Here is a 16,612-nt window from a genome sequence, read left to right as displayed (position 1 = left end):
AAGTAAAATATTTGATATTAGATGTATACAAAGGCCAGATAAAGGTCAGGGTTAAAGAAGATACTTGGCGAAATCCCTAAATCACATGGCTTCAGATTTTACTTTTTTACTCTGAGTCATTGCACTTGTATTCACAAAGTAGTGTTGCTTCACTGTATTGCCTCTTAATACAGTTTATCTCCTTTCAGTTAACAAAGTATATTTATTTGCCCTTTTTTGACTATCTACATGTGACACCTCCGACACTACATCTTTTACATTGTTATTTCAGTTCAGGCATACCTTGGACATATTGCACGTTTGGCTCCAGATTGGCACAACAAAACAAATATTGCAATAAATGAGTCACAGGAATTTTTTGGTCTCCCAGTACCTATAAAAGTTATGTTTACACTATACTATAGTCTATTAGTGTGCAACAGTATTATGTCTAAAAAAAATGTACATACCTTAATTTTAAAATACTTTATTGCTAAAAAATGCTAGCCATCATCTGAACCTTCATTTTGTCTTAATATTAACATCAAAGATCACTGATCATAGATACCATAACAAATATAATAAAGAAGTTTGAAATATTGTGAGGATTACCAGTGTGACACGAGACACGAAGTGAGCAAATGCTGTTGGAAACATGGCACCGACAGACTTGCTCAACTCAGCGTTGTTTGCCACAGACCTTCAATTTAAAAACAAACAAAAACAAAAAAATGCAGTATTTGCGAAGCTCCATAAAGCAAAGCACAATGAAACAAGGTATGCCTGTAATCCTATGAAGAATAATTTGTGTTATCATTTGATTGACAAAACATGTAAATCCCAGAGAGATTAGGATAGGCAGCATACGGATAAGAAGTAACAGAGCTGAGACTAGAGTCCAGGTCTGTCATAATTCAAAAGGCTCGTGTGTTTTCCGCATAACAATAGTGCCTCCTTACATACAATGTCTAAAATATCTGGGATAAACTTTAGATAAGAACAGCGTGAGATTTACCGAAGTATTGTTGCATTTAGGAAATGAATCTAACATGGATAAGGCAAAGAAATCAATAACCAATAGTGAGATTGTTTCTATTTCAAAAAAAATCACTATGCTGGAGATGAAGGAATTAAATGAAAGGCAGCGGGCTGAACATTCTCAAAAAATGTATGAACATGTGAAGACTTCATTGAAGCAAGTGGAAGAACGTAATTTTGAATTGGAAACCAAATTTGCTGAGGTTTGATATTATAATTTTTTTCATGCAGTTAGAGAGTAAAAAATCAGTCATGGTAGCCATTGTATTATTGGAAGAGGTTTGTTTGTAACTCTGAAGTAGCATATTAATATAGTGCTTGTGTTTCATGTAATGGGTAAATGATATATTTTTAAATCTGAAATGTTTAAAAAGAAAGCAGGTATTTTTGTGATTGAGTTTTTATTTCTCACCAGCATTACATTATTAGATTTAATGTGCAAAAAGATGTTATTTGCTTAATAATGGAATTGCCTTCCACTACCATCCCTTCATTTAACAGTTATTATTTCTGAGTGCCTAGTACATGCCAGATGCTGTATGGGAACTGGAGTTATAGCATGAAATAAAATAGACAGTAATCTCTCCTTTCAGGGACTTCATTCTAATAGGAAGTTTTAGACTTTTGATATGGTCAAAATTACTAAATTGGCTGGCAATAATATAGTTTGCAAATATTCAATAATTTATGGTGAAGTAGCACTCATAATATTCCTGTACCTTGAGAATGTGTATTTCTCAAATCATTCATGTTATTTTGTTTATTTTAAATGTCATTATATATTAATAAGATTTTATTAACTATTTAGATTTATTTATAGATGATATAGTTGAAGTAAAATATAATGAGCATATGGCATTTCAAGTAAATTAAGAATATCAGAGATTCATATCTTATTAGATTGTGAGTTGATTAATATAAATGACTTTGGGTGGGTTGACATACAACTAGAGTTTTCATAATTTGTTCCTGGCTCTTTCTCCCCTTATCTTCGTCAATCTATTCTTAATACTTCACACCCAATGCAGTATCTGGACTAATGCAAAGTAAAGAGGACTGCAGTGTGCTGAAAGGTATAATAAAAGGAAAATGTCACCAAAAACTAACGTTTCTGAACGGTTTTTGTTACTTTTTCTCAGCTTACCAAAATCAATTTGGAAGCGCAGAAAGTGGAACAGATGTTAAGAGATGAATTAGCTGATAGTGTGAGCAAGACAGTAAGTGACGCTGATAGGCAACATATTCTAGAATTAGAGAAGAGTGAAATGGAACTAAAAGTTGAAGTATCAAAGTAAGTTCATGTGGAGTTTTTAGTCATTTGATTAGCTGTGTCTACTCTAATTTGTGTTTATGAACTCTAATTACAGTGGTAAAGGGGTAGTATCCTTAGTGGCAATTGTTACTGGTTTCTTTTTATTAGAACAGGGTTAAACAATATTAACAAGATTGGTTTTTAACTAGCATAAGTAATAATATTGAAGAGGAAATAACTTCTCAAGATTTACATTTTTCAGAGCCCAGGAATAGTATTACAGGAAACACTGAACTTGAAATCAAGACTCTCTGAGATCTAGTTTTTCCACATACTAATATTTTTTTGGAGGGAAGGGTTGTGGCCATTTAATTTGTTTAAACTTAATTTATTAAGGGAGTAATAATACTTATTTCATGAGGTTGCTGTAAAAGTAGAAATAAAATACGGATTTTGATTCAGTTTACATCTATTAAACATATACTGACTCATCTAATTACACTTAATAACCCTGATAACAGTGTTGTTTTCATTTTACATAAGGAAACAGTTTATTCTCTTAGAATTCAAAGTATCAATATATGTAAGGAGGAAATACTGTGTATACCAGGTAGATGCTGTCTAATCACTCTTTTGTAATTATGTGTTACTTCATTAGAAAAGTATGAGGATCCCTGAGTTTATCTGTCTAGCACAGATAATTAGTAAAAAGGGTTTATGGCTTACCCATAAAGTTATAGCCATTGTTTTAGAGTCTTGATAGTCCTTTTGGGAATATCAGTTATTCCCAGCCCTTTTCGCTATGAATGACCCCATTTTTTATTCTTCCTTTCACCTCATGTACTTCATCTTTTGAAGTAAACTAATTTATAATTACTCATTTTGTTATATTTTAATTGGTGAAAACTTACATAACTGGCGGTAAGAGCTTCTAATCAATATGAGGAAACCTGACTTATCTGTTACGCTGAACTAAAGTTATTCCAGCCCAAAGTAAAATGCATTTTATTTTACCTGTTTAATCTTATCAAAATAGTCATATAGGAAATTTAATAACTTACCATCAAGCTCCACCCTTTTTTTGCAATTGTAGTAATTGTGTAATCTCTTTTTCACATTTCTGGTAACTAGCAAATTAAAATAAAGCAAATCAAAACATACATTAATTGATCTAGGGAACCTGGCAATTTTAAATTTCTGTATTCTTAACTGTACAGTTTATCAAGTAAGCCTACTTAATACCTTATTCCGTCTATACCAAACCATGATAATAAGCATCTCATGAAAAAAGTGTGAGAGAGGAGTTCTTTGACCATATACATTTGGAATATGCAAAAAATGTACAGGTTGAAATAATTTTTTACTCTAGAACTTCTCAGAGCATTTGATATGATATGTATATGAGTCTTCAAGGGAGAGGAATGTTGGGAATGGAGTATTTTTTACAGAACATTTGTTAACTCCTCATGGAATTATGTTTCATGAAACAGTTCAGGAAACTTTAGTATTTCATACAAAGAAGAGATGCTGCAAACTAATGGCTTTTCCAGGGGTCTAGAAATTTGAAATTTTAATATTTATTTACTTAGAAAACGTACCCAGTTGTATCTGAAGTATCTTATCACTTCCTAGACTAAAAGAGATTTCTGACATTGCCAAAAGGCAAGTTGAAATTTTGAATGCACAACAACAGTCCAGGGAAAAGGAAGTAGAGTCCATCAGAATGCAGCTGTTAGACTATCAGGTATGTGCAGTATTAACTCTTATATATAGATTCTTTTCTTTTTCCTAAATTTACATTAGATATTGGGATGATTTTGTAGTTTTAATCAGAGGATATATCAGATAGAGGCTCCTATTTTTGTTAGTTGTAAGTTGATTAGAAAAACTCGTTAATTTGAAATGCCATTCATAACACAGAAAAGCATTTAAATGCTTACAGATGCATTGTGCTGGCTGCTGACCAAAGCCCAGACAGTGAGGAGAAACATGTCTTTCATAACAATACTTTCTCTTGTATTTATATATAGTTTTTCACATATTCTCACATTATAAGTTCTTTTAGGATTAAAAAACCCCACATTGTCTGCATTAGTATTATTATCAATACTGTTATTAATATATGGAAGTTTTCAAAAAAACAGTAATATTCCAACTGTTAGATGCCAGATTTAGATTTTAAATAAGTTTGATTCTAGTTTTCTACACTTTTGCAATTAAAACAAGGTTAGATTTTTGTAGGATCTCATGTAGCACCCTGTTTTAAATTTTATATTTAGTAAATTGTGATTTTAAAACCATGATAAGTTTCATTGGGAAAACTTGAAACTTCCTACAAACATATATTTTTTATATTAGGCACAGTCTGATGAAAAGGCACTAATTGCCAAGCTGCACCAACACGTTGTCTCTCTTCAAGTTAGTGAGGCTACCGCTCTTGGTAAGTTGGAGTCGGTTACGTCTAAGCTGCAGAAGATGGAGGCCCATAATTTGCGCTTAGAGCAGAAACTTGATGAAAAAGAACAAGCTCTCTATTCTGCCCGTTTGGAGGGGAGAAACAGAGCAACACATCTGCGCCAAACAATTCAGTCTCTACGACGGCAATTTAGTGGAGCTTTACCCTTGGCACAGCAGGAAACGTTCTCTAAAACAATGATTCAGTTACAAAACGACAAACTGAAGATAATGCAAGAAATGAAAAATTCTCAACAAGAACATAGAAATATGAAGAACAAAACACTGGAGATGGAATTAAAGTTAAAGGGGCTGGAAGAGTTAATAAGCACTTTAAAGGATGCCAGGGGAGCCCAAAAGGTAAAACATTGATTTTAAGTTCAGTATTTTCAAAAGAGTTATGTAATAACTTTGAGTTAATATGTGCCTATGTGAATAATGCTTAATATATGAACAAAATTCCGTGTATAATTTATTAATTCAGGTTTTATAAATTAGGAGTTTGGGCTATTTGGATATCTTTTTATAAATAAAATGAGACTCCTCTAAGCCATGGTTTCAATAGAAATGCTTAGATTGTATAATATCAAAGAATTTTAAACACTCTAGGAAAGTTTATATATTAATTAAATACTAATTATAATTTTTCTTAAACATTATAGTGGTTAGTTGAATTCTACTCTTCATAATTATTATGTTTAAAATTATTTACAAGTAGTAGGCCCACATTTATTTTTTAATATAAATTTGTTTTTGCCCTCATTTGGAAGGAATTAAACGAAAAATAATTATTTTGAAATTAAATTTTATTCTCTAGGCTAGAAACATTTAGGATTTTTATTTATGAAAGTAAAATGAATGTTGCAATTACATACATACACTAAGGACCCAGTAAATATATGAAAGTAAATGAATAAATGAAAGTGAATGTTAGTGATATCCATTCCAACATCATTTGAAAAATGTTTTATGTTAAGATCCCACATATTAGAAAAGTCTGGAAATTCTAAATAAACTTTTCCTTGTGGAACAACCAAGGATAATCTTATATCTTATTTTGTTATAGAATGTCCATTAATTTGAATTAAAATCATTAAGATCAGTGGAGAAATATTTGTTTATATAGTATTTACATTTGTATGTATAATTTGTAAATCTTCAGGTAATCATTTGGCATACGAAGATAGAAGAACTCCGTCTTCAAGAGCTTAAACTCAGTCGAGAATTAGTCAAAGATAAAGAAGAAATAAAATATTTGAATAATATAATTTCTGAATATGAGCATACAATCAGTAGTCTGGAGGAAGATATTGTGCAGCAGAATAAGGTTTCATTTTATATTTACTTTCGTATTTGTTGCTAAGATTTTTAACATAACAACATTGCATGGGTGATTACATTATTTTCCTAATTGAGTGTAGCTCCCATTATTATTGTTATAAAATATTCTGTTTCTTATTTTTTAAACTATTCTAAAAATACATATTTATTTAGTTGCATTAATAGTCTGAAAAGGAATAATTCATAAGCAAACTTATTTGGTAAGTTAATTTTTATTTCAATATTAGTTATTTGACTTTTCATGGTTACAAGTTTCTACTGGCTCTCACTGATGGAATAGGAGAAGGCAGCTTGGTGTAGAATAAAGCACAAAGGCTTTGGAGGCAGATGATATTCACTAAGCACATGCTTGCTTGCTTCAGAAATTCTGTTGTTCCTTCTGCTTAGATTGTTCTTACCCCAGATAACCGTATTGATAATGCTTTCATTGCCTTCTGGTCTTAGCTCAAATGTCTTACCTTATCAGTGAGGCCTTCACTAGCCACTCAGTCTACAACAGTAAATCTTATCATCAAGATTCCCTGAATAGGGATTACCTAGTTTCATTTTACTCCATAGCACTCATCACCCTCTGACATATTACATACTTACTTGTTTATTGACTATCTCCACCTCACTAGTGTATAAGTTCTGTAGTGAAAGGTACTTGGTTTTGTTCACTGCTGCATTCTCATTGTCTTGAATAGTGCTTGCCACACAGAATGTGTCATTAAACATGTTTTGGATGAATGGATGGATGGGTATATGGATGGATTGAAATCCTGACTCCATATCTGCCTGTCTCTGTGATCTTAGGCAAATCACTTCATCTCTGAATTTACTTCCTTTTTCCATAAAATGAAAATAATAGTGACCTCAAAGGGTTGTTGTGAGGATTAAATAAGAAAAATGTGTGTAAAAATTCCTGGTGAGTATCTCTGTGTGTGTCTGACCCAAACTGTCTTTTTCAGTTTCACGAAGAAAGACAAATGGCCTGGGATCAGAGAGAAGTTGAGCTAGAACGTCAACTAGATGTTTTTGACCGTCAGCAAAATGAAATACTAAATGCAGCACAAAAGGTATGAATGATTAGTCTTGTTTGCTACTCTGTAGCACGGCCTATAATGTTAACAAATAGAAATATTTTCTAAGGTCGGATGGAATTTTAATTGATGGTATCTTTTTATGTTTCAACTGTAAGTGGAGTTTAACCATGTCATGTCATATAGTTGTAAAAATGAATATTGTTCTTCTCAATGCTGCAACTGCTTTTTTAAAAAATTCTATTTCTCAATAGTTTGAAGAGGCTACAGGATCAATGCCAGACCCTAGTTTGCCCCTTCCAAATCAACTTGAGATTGCTCTAAGAAAAATTAAGGAGAATATTCGAATAATCCTAGAAACACGGGCAACGTGCAAATCACTAGAAGAGGTAATTAGAAGAATTTGCATTTTGATTAGTGCATTATTAGGTATGCTTGTGGCATTTTCTAAGTAATATTTTTAAATGAGGATGAAGCATAAAATGATGAATCTGTTGCTTATTCTGTTCTCCTTTTTTATTCTCCTATAATGTTTCTAGTAGCTGATAAAAAACAGCAGATATGGCTAATTTGAAATTACTCTCCTTTTAATCATTATTTGCCACTTTTGGGCATGTTCTTCAGTTGCTAGCATGAAAGGAAACAAAAAGAGCATTTGACTGTAGCTTTATGAGCAATATATTTCTTTCCTCTCTATGATCAAGAATTGTTTTCATCCTTGTTTATTTTTATGTTTTATTTTGAAGTGCATGTTTTATACTCTGAATCAATTTTCAGTTTATTCCTTTTTGTAGATAGTTAAAGGGCTTGAAGGTAAATTAGAAATTATTTCTTAGTTTAATCTAGGTCTTAAATTTGGTTAATAGATGATTAGATCTGTCTTCTTTATTAAATTCTACAGAAAATAGTATAAACCGAGTATGTTTAGATGTCAACTAAAATGAAAATCATATTAACTGTAAATACATTTTAAATAATTTTTTAAATTGTGCACTTTTAAACCAACTGAGGAAACTTAGATTGTCTTCTATAATTGTAAATTTGTTGTTTATGTGTATTGCCGCTGAGTTACTAGAATTTAAATACCTGCCTTAATTCTGTTGAGGAGAACACACTTTCTTCTGTTTTGTTTTGATAAGCTGCAGATTTTATAATAGTGACCCATTGACTCAGGCCACTAAAATTCCAATTTTTATACTTTGTTGACTTTATAGGTTACTCTTCTAGTGCTTTAATAGTCAGTGGACCAAAATAAAAGGAATGGTTTATTACATTTTCTTTCTAAATCTATCACCACCACACATTTCTAGTTCTAAATCTATAAGACCTAAATAAAGTACTGTAAGTAAATTTCATTTTCATCATAACAATGAAATTTCTAACACATGTGATAATCTTACAAATAAGTAAAATATACATGTAGATAACTGCTGTCACATAGAAATACAGTCGATTAACCTTATTAAGTATCATTTGGCTATTATAAGTATGATGTGAAAAATAAAACGAAACTCCTTTCCTTGCTTATAGCTAATCTCACTAAAATTCAGATGAAGCATTTTTAAAAGAAAAATGTATTTTTTTATGATTTGATCATTGCAGAAGCTAAAAAAAAAAGAATCTGCTTTACGGTTAGCAGAGGAAAATATTCTGTCAAGAGACAAAGTAATTAATGAACTGAGGCTTCGATTGCCTGCCACTGCAGAACGAGAAAAGCTTATAGCTGAGCTAGGAAGAAAAGAGGTGGAACCAAAATCTCATCACACATTGAAACTTGCTCATCAGACCATTGCAAACATGCAAGCAAGGTTAAATCAAAAGGAAGAAGTGTTAAAGAAGTATCAACATCTTCTAGAAAAAGCCAGAGAGGTATTTTATTATATTATGTTATGCTCTTTTATTTATTATGATGTTTTTTAGACAAATGCCAAATACTGTTCTGCCCTGAAGTGGTATTTCATTTCTTGTTTTCAAATGATTCTATTCAGGTATTGTTACTTTCACGCGATTGGATTACAGATCTGTCAGTAAAACTGGCAGTTGTGTTATGGACCGACTAAATTGCTAAATTAGGCTTTCATGGTGAAACTATGTGATTTTGAAAAATATCATTTGAGTTAATAGGTAAAGACTGAGGCAGTAAGTTAGAATGAAATCTGTCACACAGGTATCAGTGGAAATCAAATTTGCTAGAACTTGGAGGGGAAAAAAATCTGACATTTAAAAATTTGCTAGAAACAAGTTAAAAGCTGATGGATACATATTATTCTAATATTAATAATAAATTATTCTCTAAGGCTGGGCTTGTCAGTTTGAACATGTGCTAGGGGAAATGTATACAGGTATAAATAAATACATGCAGATGTTGTTCCTTCCCTATCTCATAAGGATTTTAGAAGGTAAAGATAAGAAAATATTTAAGACCCTTAGAATGTGAATTTATTTGAATCATAATATAAGATATAGTTTTGATTTCTTGTAAAACAGGAACAAAGAGAAATTGTTAAGAAACATGAAGAGGAACTTCATATTCTTCATCATAAATTAGAATTACAGGCTGATAGTTCACTCAGTAAATTCAAAGAAGCAACTTGGGTAAGATTCTAAGAACTTTGTTCTATTCTTTATTGATTTTTGAGACCATGCAATTGAAAATTTAGCTCTCCCTTTTTTTTTTTTTTTGGACTAGAAGCCATCCTACCTTTTTTTTTTTTTTGCCAGAATAATCTTCTGAAGACAGAGCTGTAATCATTTTTTTCCCTAAACTGACATTTGTTAGTAGCTTACTGCTGCCTACAAAATCATGTTTATGTTTCTTAGCCACGTACTCAAAGCCTTCCATGATCTGACCTCAATCTTTCTTTTCAAATCTGCACATTAAGTTTACCTGTGTCTAACTGCTTTCCATGTTCTGAATTCAGTTCATTCTTGCCTCTTTTGATCATTGTATTCTATATGTGCAAAATGACCTTAAGCAAACCTTAGCTTCCTCAAGCCTTAACTCATTAATTCAATCAACATTTATTTATTGATCCCCCACTACATGTAGGCACTTTGCCATATACTGGGAATACAAAGAATAAGATCTATATTTCCTATCTTCTTTAAGCCTTCATTACCTATTAAATCATTACATTTTAGATTTGATATTATATTTTGATCATTTAAGGAACCAAGTTAAAATTATGGAGTAAGTATGGCATTGCATTGTACCTGCTCATGGCTAATATAACCAACCATATTTCATAGGATTTAATAAAACAGTCTCCTACTCCAGTTCCTACCAACAAGCATTTTATTCATTTGGCTGAGATGGAACAGAGAGTAGCAGAACAAGATGACTCTCTCTCCTCACTTGTGATCAAACTAAAAAATGTATCTCAGGATTTAGAGAGACAAAGAGAAGTCACTGAATTAAAAGTCAAAGAGTTTGAAAATATCAAATTACGGTAAGTCTTAGAAATGTAGATATTGGCAAATGGGAATAATGATATAATAAAGATAAATGTAAGCATTTGTTATGTCATGCACTGTTCTAAAAATGTTGAATATATTATCTCATTTTATACTACTTGTGACATAGCATATTCACTCCATTTTGCAGTTAGGAAACTAGGCTGTAGGAAGCCTCAGTTACATGCCTAGGAGAAGATGGGAAAGCCACGATTTGAATCTAGTCAGTCTGACTCAAGAGCCAACTCAGATTCTTACATAGAATCTCATCTTTAACCTTTTTAAATTTCCATTTTATTATCTAAAAAGTGAAATGACAGTACTTACCCTGGCTCTTTCAAGGTGGTTATATAAAGGCCAAATGATGATGTATGTGGAAGTAATTTGAAAATTGTAAAGTAACATATAAATATAAAACTTTTATTTACATACCTATAACAGTTTCTGGCATACATTAAAGGCTCAAATATTTGTTGAATGAAAAATTAACCAATCTTTTTTATTAACCACAGTGACGGTAGAGGGCTCACAGCATTCTCTATATTAGAGATTCTAAACATTGTTCAACCATTTATCAGAATGTGTATTTTAAAACTAAAATAGTTTATATTTAGGTATTTTGTAATCATTGTAGAACTATCTCTCTGAGGGTCAGTTTCGTATCTGAAAAAAATAAGAAAGCTAACTACTTAACTTATAATTCCATTCCATCTCTGAAGCCCTTATTAGAACCTTTGCTTCTTTTTTCATTTATCCAAGATGCTTCTGACAAAACTAACACTATTTGTGCTTAAGAAGCTGCTACTTTAAATAAGTTATTCTCTAAGAGAAAAGAGAATTAGCAACAGCATATGGTATATTTTCAATCTAATTTTCCCCATTCTGTTAAATTTTATACATGAGATGCTATTTTTGATATAGTAAGTTTCTGTCATATTTTAGAGCATAAAATTTCTTGCATTTTGAATCTAATTCCTGGATGTAGAAAATAATCATTTTTTTGACATTACCTTGTATATATAATTTTTTGCCACATGAAATACTTGAAGTTGTTGTTTTGTACCTTACCATGTCATTTTAGCCTAAAATTATACTTCTATTCTCTGTGTGCACATTGGCATACATATTTTAATGTGTCTTAAGAAATTATAGTTCTTTGTCATTTTTTTAGTGAAACCTTGTATTTTTACACTTTGATGATTATTTAAAGTGACTTAAGTTTTTGCTGTAAACAACAAGTCTCAGAGTGTTTAATACCTGTTCGTGGTTTAACAGACCTTCCTCTCACTGATCAAAGTTTAATCATTTGAATCTCCATATTGGTGACCTTATTAATGCAGTGTCTATATAAGCACAGTGAACTGGATATAATTCAGTTTATAAGGGTAATTAATACTGACTGAGCAGTAGGATTAATTGAATTAACTAAGTCTTTTGATAGTATCTACTTCTATATAGTATACAGCCATAGATAGAGTTATAGATACAATACTAGTGACTTTAGAACCATAATACATGTGATTTCTGTGAAGGTTTATATTTTGTCTTTGTAACATGTTGTTATAGGGCAGTGGTTCTCAAGCGGAAGTAATTTTGCTCTCCTCTCCCCGCTTCAGGGACATTTGTTATTGTCTGTAGACATTTTTGATGAACAACTAGGAGGTACTACTGGCATCTGGTTGGTAGAAGCAAGGAATGCTGCTAAATATGTTTTAAAATGCATAGGACAGGGCTTCCCTGGTGGCGCAGTGGTTGAGAGTCCGCCTGCCGATGCAGGGGACACAGGTTCGTGCCCCAGTCCGTGAAGATCCCACATGCCGCGGAGCGGCTGGGCCTGTGAGCCATGGCCACTGAGTCTGCGCGTCCAGAGCCTGTGCTCCGCAACGGGAGAGGCCACAACAGTGAGAGGCCCGTGTACCGCAAAAAATAAAATAAAATAAAATAAAATAAAATGCATAGGACAGTATAACCCCCGCCCCAATAAAGAATTATCCAGTCAGAAATGTCAATAGTGCCATGGTTGAGAAATCCCTGATACAAAGGAAGCAGTCACATCTCGCAGGAACCATAATATTTAAAGTGTTATTTTGTTCATTTTCTATATTATTTCCTCTAGAGCCACAAATTACTTGATGCAATTGCTGCAAAAAATAGTAGAAACTGGAAGAAAAAAACTCTATTTTATGTTAAGTTTAAGAGTAGTTAAGTAGAATAAAGAATTGTTCATCTTTTGGATTTGGATCAAATCTTAGATTTTAAGGATGCTGAGGACCAAACATTTGTTCTTTGTAAAATTTGTGTCAATCAAATTGTTAATTGCAGCAACTACTCTATTAAGTACATATGTTTGCTTTATATTAGGCTCCAAGAAAATCATGCAGATGAAGTGAAACAAATAAAAGCACAAGTAGAGGATTTGAGGTGTCTTCTGGCCCAGTCACAAAAAGAGTCGCAGAGTTTAAAATCTGAACTTCAGGCTCAAAAAGAAGCAAATTCAAGAGCTCCAACAACTACAATGAGGAATCTAGTAGAAAGGCTGAAGAGCCAATTAGCCCTGAAAGAGAAACAACAAAAAGTAAGTAACAATAGAAAATTATCAATATTTAAGAAAAACATGTGGTAGATTGCTTTTACAAAAGATTTGTAGAAGATGATAGCATGTATCTCTCTCGTAATAAAAAGTATAAGCCTTATCTTGAGCAGGGTTGGGTTTTTATAATTCTTTTAAATAGCTTTATAGATAGGTGTTGTTTTTAAGTTCAGATATAGTCTAATTTATCTTTTTATGCTTTCAACCTGATTTGTGGGTTAGCTGTAGGAAATAAAGGGAAATCTTCATTACATTATTTATTTTCTCTCCTTTCCTATAAGGATTGTATGTTACTGAGGCTATTTTGAATAATTTGAATAATTGAAAAAATTTAAGTAACTTTGGGGATTAAGAGGGAGTTAGGATAAGAGGAGGAAAGATTAAAGAAGGAGATTGCAGAGATAGTGTTATGAAAAGGAGTTGGTCAGTGGATTAACAGATTTATTAGTTTTTTTATTTATCTCATTTTATATACTTAACTGTTTTAGAAGGTGCTGCTGTTTTTCTGTGCTAGCTCATGAAATTTATTGGCAAATTTTAAGTCTTCTAATCTTGTAACTTTCCTTGTCTACTTACATTCAATTAATTTCACATGGAAGTATGTACTAAGTGAGTAATTTAAATAAATATTTCAACTTGGAAGTTTGAAAACAAAACATGCCTGGGTTTTGTAGTACAGATTGCTTGATTCGATGCTGGGTTCTCACAATTATTATTATCAAGATTTTGAGTTCACACTCAATTTGGAAAGAATTGAATTCACTTACTAAAGGAAATTCATTTGAAAAAGTTGGGTTGTTTGTGAATTCTGTTTGATTAAACACATGGTATTTTAGGAAAACAGTTTAAAGTAATAAAGCTTATGTATATTTTGTATTGCTTATATGAAATACCAATTTTTTAAAAATATTACGTATGTTGTAACTTTTAGGCCCTTAGTCGGGCACTTTTGGAACTTCGGGCAGAAATGACAGCAGCAGCTGAAGAACGTATTATTTCCATGACTTCTCAGAAAGAGGCAAATCTCAATGTTCAACAGATTGTTGATCAACATACTAAAGAGCTAAAGGTGCGTATCGACATGTGCGTTAATATAACAGAATTCCTGCTAATTCCCATTGGAAGAGAATCCACTTGGATATATAGTAATTTTAATAATGAATAGGGAATTTATTCTAATGAATTATTGGTGGATATACACATGTCCACACAGTTGGGGTTTTTTAAAATAAATTCATTTATTTTATTTATTTATTTTTGACTGCTTGCGTTTTCATTGCTGTGGGCAGGCTTTCTCTAGTTGCAGTGAGCAGGGGCCACTCTTCATTGCAGTGCGCAGACTTCTCATTGCAGTGACTTCTCTTGTGGAGCATGGGCTCTAGGCGCAAGGGCTTCAGTAGTTGTGGCTCACGGGCTTTGTTGCTCTGTGGCATGTGCGATCTTCCCAGACCAGGGATCGAACCTGTGTCCCCTGCATTGGCAGGCAGATTCTTAACCACTGCGCCACCAGGGAAATCCTACACACAGTTTTGAACACTAAGCATGTTTATTGTACTCACTGAATAGCATCTTGGGGATTAGCAAAGGATAGGCCATTATAAGCTATTTCTCCTAACAGAATTAAATTTAAGAAATATTTTTCTTAGGATTTTAAATTCTATATTGATAAGCAAGATAGGTGTACAGATTCCTTTGTTTTGTTTCTTTTGCCTTTTCAGAATTTTCCATTTAGTTTTTGCGAAGTTCATAATATGAGTTAATTAGCTTTCCCTTTTTAGCCCCTGAAATAGTTTATGGAAATCATGTGGTCCTTGACATTTAATCTACAGAGCTGCCTAACTTTAAAGCCTTTTTTTGAAGTTATTTATTATTTTTTGACAATGTATTTTATTATTTTCTTACCCAGTTGTTACGTTTGGAACTGTATAAAATTTTTTCTCCAAAACATATACATTTAATGATGATTTTCAAATTTCTTCACATAAAGTTTCATATAGTATATTTTGAGTAAAATGAAAAATCTACTTTGTATATGTTTTGTTTGTAATTTTTATTTGCTCTTGGTTTATTTGTATATACCCTTCATCGCCATTAAACCATATACCCTTCATTGCCATTAAACCATGTAAGGACTGGATTTTAGTCAGATTTTTAAAATCTCTTGTGCCTATCAAGATTATTAGCATAGTTGACAGTAAAAATCCATTCAGTAATAAATTTATAAATAGGTATAGCCCTTTGATGATGTCTTCTTCAGTACCTTTCTCTTTGCCTGAAATTTCTTCTCTGAATTCTTTACATTCTTCCAGTCATTTTTCTTGAAGCCTTTTTTGACTCTCCAGGAGAGTTTGTTTGTCTCGTAACTGCACTATAATACTACTAGTTTCCTATTAGTGCTATTGGTAATCCCTTTTGGCCTGTAATAATTTATTCAACAAGACATATAATAAGTACCAGTATTCCCATCAATGTTACTATATGGGACAGCTAAGAACTCCTTTCCAGTGGCTTATATATACTGTCTAATATTGCGAGCTACCCTTTTATGTCTTGTCTTTACAAAGTGGATTAGAAACTACTTAGAGTAAAAGATTTTGTTTTATACTACTCTTATGCTTCAGTGTTCAAAAAAGAAATTGCTGTGTACGTTGATATGTACTTGTTTTTCTAGTAAATTAATTCAGCCATAATGAAACATTTGCTTATATGATAAAATTTTGGTGCTAGGTGTTTGTTAAAGATGAATTGCTTTAGACAGCTTCTTCATGTTTTGTTTTTTTTTTCCCCCTCAAAGTAAACTTGGTTCATTTGAAATGAAGCTAGAAAAAGTTATGTAGTTTGTGGTGGTTTTTTTTGCATGTATGTGCTTAAAAATTTAGACTGAAACTTTCTTTTTAGTAAGTATTAATGGTGTACTTTCTCTATTATTGTTGCTTTTATCATTGATACTTGCTGAAGATTCATGAATTAAACCTTTCTTTATCTTGTATTAGTCACAAGTTGAAGATTTATGTGAAAAAATTTTAAAACTTAAAGAAGCTCTTAAAACAAGTAAAAACAGAGAGAACTTACTAACTGATAATTTGAATGACCTAACCAGTGAACTACAAAAAAACCAAAAAGCCTATAATAAAATGCTTAGAGAGAAAGATGGAATTGATCAAGAGAATGATGAACTGAAAAGGCAAATTAAAAGATTAACCAGTGGATTACAGGTAATTTTATATTTAATTGTGATAATGTTTTGATTTATAATATACAGGTAGTAGTCTATTCCCACTTTTTAATTCTGTCTATAATATTTGCTGAAACTAGCTTTCAGATCACTTTGATTAATGTAGTTGCTAATTCTCTCAGTGACCTTTACTGTATTTGTAGTTTCAGGGTAGCATATCTTATTAAAATACAGAAGTAGCTACTATGTTATTCTTAAATATCAATAGTGTCGTTTAGAAAGCATGGTTAGCTGTAGTCTCAGAAAGT

At 31.9% G+C, this 16,612-nt stretch overlaps 1 protein-coding gene across 5 annotated transcripts in view; it reads left to right on the top strand.

Moving 5' to 3' along the window:
* The window catches only part of CEP290 (centrosomal protein 290), a 96,956-nt gene that overhangs the window by 53,881 nt on the left and 26,463 nt on the right, over positions 1-16,612 (top strand). For all 5 annotated transcript variants that reach the window (XR_009521236.1, XM_060025327.1, XM_060025328.1 and 2 more), the window contains 13 exons: positions 1,015-1,220; positions 2,157-2,308; positions 3,902-4,013; positions 4,628-5,083; positions 5,886-6,050; positions 7,015-7,122; positions 7,341-7,475; positions 8,689-8,955; positions 9,574-9,681; positions 10,336-10,535; positions 12,901-13,114; positions 14,061-14,198; positions 16,123-16,344. Coding sequence is in view for 4 of the 5 variants with exons in the window: in XM_060025327.1 (XP_059881310.1) it covers positions 1,015-1,220; positions 2,157-2,308; positions 3,902-4,013; positions 4,628-5,083; positions 5,886-6,050; positions 7,015-7,122; positions 7,341-7,475; positions 8,689-8,955; positions 9,574-9,681; positions 10,336-10,535; positions 12,901-13,114; positions 14,061-14,198; positions 16,123-16,344 (2,483 nt within the window). In the remaining variant the exon portion in view is untranslated. The remainder of the gene's footprint in view (positions 1-1,014; positions 1,221-2,156; positions 2,309-3,901; positions 4,014-4,627; positions 5,084-5,885; positions 6,051-7,014; positions 7,123-7,340; positions 7,476-8,688; positions 8,956-9,573; positions 9,682-10,335; positions 10,536-12,900; positions 13,115-14,060; positions 14,199-16,122; positions 16,345-16,612) is intronic.

The sequence above is a fragment of the Delphinus delphis genome, chromosome 11 (genome assembly GCF_949987515.2).
Source record: "Delphinus delphis chromosome 11, mDelDel1.2, whole genome shotgun sequence".
NCBI lineage: Eukaryota > Metazoa > Chordata > Mammalia > Artiodactyla > Delphinidae > Delphinus > Delphinus delphis.
This window is presented reverse-complemented; position numbering and strand designations above follow the sequence as displayed.